This window comes from Zea mays, chromosome 10 (assembly GCF_902167145.1).
Source record: "Zea mays cultivar B73 chromosome 10, Zm-B73-REFERENCE-NAM-5.0, whole genome shotgun sequence".
NCBI lineage: Eukaryota > Viridiplantae > Streptophyta > Magnoliopsida > Poales > Poaceae > Zea > Zea mays.
The window spans coordinates 144,438,976-144,446,846 of record NC_050105.1 but is presented as its reverse complement, the minus strand read 5'-3'; the positions used below and the strand labels follow the sequence as shown (position 1 = coordinate 144,446,846).

At 44.5% G+C, this 7,871-nt stretch overlaps 1 protein-coding gene across 1 annotated transcript; it reads left to right on the top strand.

Annotated features, from left to right (window-relative positions):
• The first annotated feature begins 825 nt into the window (after positions 1-825).
• On the top strand, positions 826-7,871 carry met2 (DNA methyltransferase2). Its single transcript, NM_001371784.1, has 20 exons — positions 826-1,354; positions 1,465-1,561; positions 2,860-2,967; positions 3,035-3,172; positions 3,264-3,363; positions 4,399-4,577; positions 4,655-4,720; positions 4,800-5,012; positions 5,128-5,186; positions 5,260-5,326; positions 5,417-5,746; positions 5,843-5,911; positions 5,989-6,075; positions 6,138-6,225; positions 6,359-6,480; positions 6,561-6,665; positions 6,812-6,855; positions 6,935-7,004; positions 7,107-7,210; positions 7,347-7,871. Exons 1-20 carry the CDS (start codon positions 858-860, stop codon positions 7,549-7,551), a joined length of 2,748 nt encoding a protein of 915 aa, NP_001358713.1. The 5' UTR covers positions 826-857; the 3' UTR covers positions 7,552-7,871.

Below are 7,871 nucleotides of genomic sequence, written 5' to 3'. Positions count from 1 at the left end.
AAAAACAGGGGCAAACGCGCAAAGTTTTAAAAAGGGGGTAATTCTACAGTTACACCCTAAAACAGGGACACCATCACAATTGTTCCTTGTTTTTTTAGTAAAGTTTTGTTCATGTCACAGCTGATGTATGAATATCAATTGTAAGTACTAAACATAGTATAATTACAAAACTAATTACACAAACAAAGACTAAATTGTAAGACGAACCTGTTAAGTCTAATTAATTCATGATTAACAAATGTTTACTGTAATATCATGTTACCGAATCATAAACTAATCAGATTTAATATGTTTTCCTTATTATGTGTGTAATTAGTTTTATAATTATATTATATTTAATATTTGAAATGTGACAATACTAAAGCTAAGCCTCTTAAGCCCAACAATCCACATATTTTAGATTTAAAATTTGAAAACAGACGTATCGGCTAGAAGAGCCCTGTCACTGTCAGCTAATCAATTACAAGAAGTGGCCCATACTAGTTCCATCACCAGTCCAGTAGTCCACCACCCCACCCTACAGCTGGGTCATCTGGCACGGGTGGAGGGGCCAACGGCCGAAAGCGCCGCGCACTTCCGGCGGGCACCCTCGCGGAGTCGCGGGTGACAGCGAAATTTCAAATCCATACCCTCCCGCTGCAGACGGGTCCCACGCCGTCAAAATTTGGACGCTCCCGCTCCCTCGATCTTTTGGGTTTCGTTTTCCCAGTTCCCACCCTCTCTTCCACCCTGCCCTGTTTCCAGATTTGACCGATCCCCTTCGATTCGATTTCTACACCTCCAGAGCACTCACTCTCCTGGCAAACCCCTTCGTCTCCCAACCCTAGAGAGCAGCAGCAGCTACCGCAGCCCCTGCCATGGCGCCGAGCTCCCCGTCACCCGCCGCGCCCACACGCGTCTCTGGGCGGAAGCGCGCCGCCAAGGCCGAGGAGATCCACCAGAACAAGGAGGAGGAGGAGGAGGAGGAGGAGGTCGTGGCGGCGTCCTCCGCCAAGCGCAGCCGCAAGGCGGCATCTTCTGGGAAGAAGCCCAAGTCGCCCCCCAAGCAGGCCAAGCCGGGGAGGAAGAAGAAGGGGGATGCCGAGATGAAGGAGCCCGTGGAGGACGACGTGTGCGCCGAGGAGCCCGACGAGGAGGAGTTGGCCATGGGCGAGGAGGAGGCCGAGGAGCAGGCCATGCGGGAGGAGGTGGTTGCGGTCGCGGCGGGGTCACCCGGGAAGAAGAGGGTGGGGAGAAGGAACGCCGCCGCCGCCGCCGGCGACCACGAGCCGGAGTTCATCGGCAGCCCTGTTGCCGCGGACGAGGCGCGCAGCAACTGGCCCAAGCGCTACGGCCGCAGCACTGCCGCAAAGAAGTACAGTTTTTCTCCCAGCTCTGGTTTTGATTTGACCAGATTTTTGCTCCATGTCTATTAGTACTTGTGAGCCGAGCAATCTGCTATTTGCTGATTTATTGTGCGTGCAGACCGGATGAGGAGGAAGAGCTCAAGGCCAGATGTCACTACCGGAGCGCTAAGGTGGACAACGTCGTCTACTGCCTTGGGGATGACGTCTATGTCAAGGTCCTTGTTCATCGCTTTCTGTTGCTTCTGCTCTCATTTATGATGTGCATATGTGTTTGTTAAGGAAGCAAGAATTGCTTGATTTTTGTTGCCGACTCGCATTTCCGTGACGAGTTCTGCGTATGGTCACCGGTACGTGGCACTGATACACAACGTGGTATGCTGGAAGTCTGGTAGTATATTTTGCATCGACCAGGAGGTCCAGATCGATATGTGCGGTATAGTGCTTATTTGATTGCACCCTGTTCGGAGATTCATGCATGATGGCGTGTTTAGATGACGCCTCCCAGACAGCTGCCTGCTAGGCAGCTGATTCTGGCCCAGGCGTCCGGAATGGTGAAGTTGCGCTGGCAAGATTCTCAGGCCACCTACCAAATATGCCCTGGAGCATATTGCATGCTTCTTTTTTTGTTCTCTTTCCTTCTATATTTATCTCATTGTTAGTGAAGTTTCACATTGCGCGTGTCATGGAATATTTACTTTCAAATCAACGAGGAGATGCTAGCATTGAGGTGTGTGATAATTATTACATACTAGAAGATATCGTGCATGTTGCCATTGGGATTGCGAAGAATGTGGAAATGATGTTGGTAGCTTGTATTAAGAGGTTAACAGTTAGTGGGATGACATGACTATTAGTTAGAGATGATGTGGATAGTAAGTGGGATATGATGTAGATGACTTGTGTGTTGAGACAGAACTATAACATGGAGTTGGAAATGGGAGCAGCATGGTCAAACATACCCTAAATGCCTGTCTCTACACAATGTGGTGATTGGTGTATAGTCTGGTGTTAAAAGCTGGATACTTTGATTCTGTTGAAGATTGTCACACCCGAATTTAAGGACAAATCTAGATACATCTCATATGTTCACCAGGATAGTGTATAGATACCAATGTCATAATCTTTATTACACGACGATAATGTCTTACAAAATATCTGGTGTTACAAGATGCACCTTTCAACATGTTTAATGCTGCAAACTGTTTTAATTAAACAGAATGCAGTGTTTTGAACAAAAAAATGCTGCTTTATCCTGCATCTTGTTTTGCATGTGTCAGCAATTGCTTACATTCCATTATGATCTCTGAGATTCTTTAAATTTCTAGCCTGATGAAAGTATTTACTAATTCAACTGAACACAAACATTGTTTGAATGAACAAGGCAACACGGATGCTTGGAATAATGGTTGTGTATAATATCACTTAGTGGTTTTGCTCTCACACCACATCTTTCATGGGTTCTATAATAATAGTTACTGACTTTAAGTTTCTTATTCCTTTTTGTCTATCTTAGGCTGGAGAAAACGAGGCAGATTACATTGGCCGCATTACTGAATTTTTTGAGGGGACTGACCAGTGTCACTATTTTACTTGCCGTTGGTTCTTCCGAGCAGAGGACACGGTGTGTATTTAGTATTTTGTCATTCTATGCATGTCAAGTGGCATAGCACTCACATTTGTCATGGCAGGTTATCAATTCTTTGGTGTCCATAAGTGTGGATGGCCACAAGCATGACCCTAGACGTGTTTTTCTTTCTGAGGAAAAGAACGACAATGTGCTTGATTGCATTATCTCCAAGGTCAAGATAGTCCATGTTGATCCAAATGTAAGTTTGCTGCAGTTTGCTGAGAGCTTTGTGGTTTTGCTATACACATAATGTTTCTGACTACCATTGTTTTGTTGCCTACTTGCCTTAGATGGATCCAAAAGCCAAGGCTCAGCTGATAGAGAGTTGCGACCTATACTATGACATGTCTTACTCTGTTGCATATTCTACATTTGCTAATATCTCGTCTGGTAATTCCTTCTGCATCATCTTTTTTGGTTGACTAGCTGAATGCAGTTAGCTTTGCCAAAGAGTTAAATACATGAGTTGTTCCTGCACTCGTCAAGGGATGTCAATAATGTCCACAAACTCTGAAAATGTATTTTTAGATACTTAACTTGTTAAGTCAGTAAAACCTGTCAGATACTTGGGTTTTGGGTACGATTACCATCCTTATGTGAGTAAAACTCGTCAAGGGATGTCAATGACGTGTTGATTGTGTATTAGATATTCTGTTTGTTCGAAAGCTAATCTACACAAACAGCTTATGTAATGTAAAACCTCAAACAAACTTGCCTCTTCATAAGCTTAGGTTTATAGGATTAGCGTTTAGTGCATGTAAGGCCTATTTGCTTCACGGCCTCCCTGCCGAGCTCCTGGCTAGACAGCCATCCTGGCCGTAGGTGCCCGAAATCGAACACCTGGGAGCCACGTTTGCACTGGCAGGTTTTCCTGGGTGCAAACCAAACACGCCTATAGTGTTCAAGTATAACTGAATTGGTGCTCACCTTTGTCTAATAGCTTAAGTTTTTGGTTTTCATCGGTGCATGCAACTCCATACTCAATAGTCAATATGATATAGTGTTCAAGCATAGAACTCTCGAGTTTGAATCCTGGCAGGGGCAATCAAATAAAATAATTGCAGCTTACCCCTATTTCCACGTTTGAGCACATGAGGGAGAGTGTTGAATTATAAGTGTGTTCTCCATCTTTCTCTAACAGATTGAACTGGTTTGTGCATGCAACTCAATATGATATTTGAGTCAAATGTTTACTTTAAAATCATAGTTGATGCAATTTAATAACATATTTTTTTGGTCTCGTGTGAGGGAGTGTACGTATAACTGAATTGCACACATTTCCTTATCAGCTTAGGTTTTTGACTGCAACTGTTGGTGCATGTAGCTCAATAACTAAAGTTGATCTGGACAGTCTACAGTGAATAAGTTTGACACTTGTAAAATGTGCATGTATTTTTACAAACGCTGGCACTTTTTTCCTAATAGAAAATGGGCAGTCAGACAGTGATACCGCTTCGGGTATTTCTTCTGATGATGTGGATCTGGAGACGTCATCTAGTATGCCAACGAGGACAGCAACCCTTCTTGATCTGTATTCTGGCTGTGGGGGCATGTCTACTGGTCTTTGCTTGGGTGCAGCTCTTTCTGGCTTGAAACTTGAAACTGTAATCTTCTAACTAGTCATCTGTTGGATAGAATATGTTCACGATCTCAGAACTTATTCTATTGTTCTGGCTTGCAGCGATGGGCTGTTGATTTCAACAGTTTTGCGTGCCAAAGTTTAAAATATAATCATCCACAGACTGAGGTATGGATAGTAAACTTCATCTTGGATTCCATCTGTTCTGTCAGCTACTCTTACAAAGTGTCTGGATTTTTGGATGTAGGTGCGAAATGAGAAAGCCGATGAGTTTCTTGCCCTCCTTAAGGAATGGGCAGTTCTATGCAAAAAATATGTCCAAGATGTGGATTCAAATTTAGCAAGCTCAGAGGATCAAGCGGATGAAGACAGCCCTCTTGACAAGGACGAATTTGTTGTAGAGAAGCTTGTCGGGATATGTTATGGTGGCAGTGACAGGGAAAATGGCATCTATTTTAAGGTACTTCAGTGTCATTTGTTCATTTCTACTTGATTCCAACAAAAAAATCAATTACTTAAGCCTGTCAAACGATGGATATTTCTGTATATTTTGCTGTAACGCTAGATTTCTGCAGGTCCAGTGGGAAGGATACGGCCCTGAGGAGGATACATGGGAACCGATTGATAACTTGAGGTTAGTGTATGGTATATCGTCTGCTTGTTGCCTTGTATACCTATTTGCATCTAATCCTTGTTTTGCAAACCAGTGACTGCCCGCAGAAAATTAGAGATTTTGTACAAGAAGGGCACAAAAGAAAGATTCTCCCACTGCCTGTGAGTATTTAGTTCGTTGTGATTTTGCTCGCTATTTGTTTAGCTCCCCTTTTTTATTTGGTGATATCTGCCTATTTTATTCTTTCAAAGGGTGATGTTGATGTCATTTGTGGAGGCCCACCATGCCAAGGTATCAGTGGGTTTAATCGGTACAGAAACCGTGATGAGCCACTCAAAGATGAGAAAAACAAACAAATGGTGACTTTCATGGATATTGTGGCGTACTTGAAGCCCAAGTATGTTCTCATGGAAAATGTGGTGGACATACTCAAATTTGCGGATGGTTACCTAGGAAAATATGCTTTGAGCTGCCTTGTTGCTATGAAGTACCAAGCGCGGCTTGGAATGATGGTGGCTGGTTGCTATGGTCTGCCACAGTTCAGGATGCGTGTGTTCCTCTGGGGTGCTCTTTCTTCCATGGTCTGTTCTGTACCTTGCTGTTTTATATGCTTCGCTAGATTCATATTGCACTGTTGGCTGCTGGCTAACCAGGTGTACGTGTATTTGACAATTTAGGTGCTCCCTAAGTATCCTCTGCCCACCTATGATGTTGTAGTACGTGGAGGAGCCCCTAATGCCTTTTCGGTGAGTGCAATCACAAACCACTACTATGAAATCATGTGGAATGTGTAAAATACGCTGACCAACTGAATTTGTTGCAGCAATGTATGGTTGCATATGACGAGACACAAAAACCATCCCTGAAAAAAGCCTTGCTTCTTGGCGATGCAATTTCAGATTTACCAAAGGCAAGTGTTCTGTCAAGTTCATGCATTTCTCAGTGAGCATGCTATTTAACTCTTCTCTGCAGGTTCAAAATCACCAGCCTAACGATGTGATGGAGTATGGTGGTTCCCCCAAGACCGAATTCCAGCGCTACATTCGACTCAGTCGTAAAGGTAAAAAACCCCGTGAACTACTACTGGTTGGCCTTCACTACGAATATGTTAGGATTTAATTTCAGAAGAACCGCCTTTTTTTTCTTGGTGCTTCGGTACTACTGCAGCAAGCTCACTCTTATTATCATGTCAGACATGTTGGATTGGTCCTTCGGTGAGGGGGCTGGTCCAGATGAAGGCAAGCTCTTGGATCACCAGCCTTTACGGCTTAACAACGATGATTATGAGCGGGTTCAACAGATTCCTGTCAAGAAGGTTGGTGGCTTGGTCGCATTTGTGCCTTCCTTTGTTGTTTTTTCCCCTTCTGAAACAATCATCTCTCTTTCCTATGACAGGGAGCCAACTTCCGCGACCTAAAGGGCGTGAGGGTTGGAGCAAACAATATTGTTGAGTGGGATCCAGAAATCGAGCGTGTGAAACTTTCATCTGGGAAACCACTGGTATGTGTGCTATTTCGTGCTGTTGTTTCTATAACTGTGCAACATTTACTTTCCATATTCAAACTCATAACTGACGAGATGCTGCAACTACTGTAAGATTCATGGCTAACCCATGACAACATTTTGCACACATCTTTGTTATCTAGGTTCCTGACTATGCAATGTCATTCATCAAGGGCAAATCACTCAAGTAAGTTTCAAAACATTTTTTTTGTTTTTTTGGGGAAAAGTAGGTTATTGTTTACTTGTGCTTACATATGATGTTGCAGGCCGTTTGGGCGCCTGTGGTGGGACGAGACAGTTCCTACAGTTGTAACCAGAGCAGAGCCTCACAACCAGGTCAGCTTCAGAAAGGCCACTCCTTTTCGCCAATCCCTGCATCTGTATTTACTATTAGCGTGTGTTCCCATATGATCATTACCGAACATGTTGTCCACACAGGTTATAATTCATCCGACTCAAGCAAGGGTCCTCACTATCCGGGAGAACGCAAGGTTACAGGGCTTCCCCGATTACTACCGATTGTTTGGCCCGATCAAGGAGAAGTAAGTTCCTGTTTTCAAGTTGCCTGTACCAGATCTAGTCACTATTGAAAGTTTTCAGCAGCAAGCCATTCATCAGTTAGTTACAGCTCTTGAAAGCCTTACCTCTGAACATGTGTGCTTTCTCTGATGGTGATAGGTACATTCAAGTCGGGAACGCAGTGGCTGTCCCTGTTGCCCGGGCACTGGGCTACTGTCTGGGGCAAGCCTACCTGGGTGAATCTGAGGGGAGTGACCCTCTGTACCAGCTGCCTCCAAGTTTCACCTCTGTTGGAGGACGCACTGCGGGGCAGGCGAGGGCCTCTCCTGTTGGCACCCCTGCAGGGGAGGTAGTTGAGCAGTAAAAGGATGACAGATCTGAGCTGAGCTGGGCAACATCCAGCGGCAGGAGCATTTCTGGTTCGGTTCGATTCGGGCTCACGAGCGCATTGTGCTGATTCGCAGGGTGCACTCGAGCTCGAGTGCGGAGTTGTTGTAATGTAGGTTGAGGTTTCAAAACATCCATCCATCCATCGGCCCCGCCTATTTGTGGATGGTGTTTCTCGTGCCATTTTAGTTCAGCTGTATTGATGCTTCGTCATGTATGTGTATTGTACCATTCGTTCTTGTTACCTACTAGTAAGGCAACATTTGATCCATGTTCAACGCGAGCAAAATTCCATCC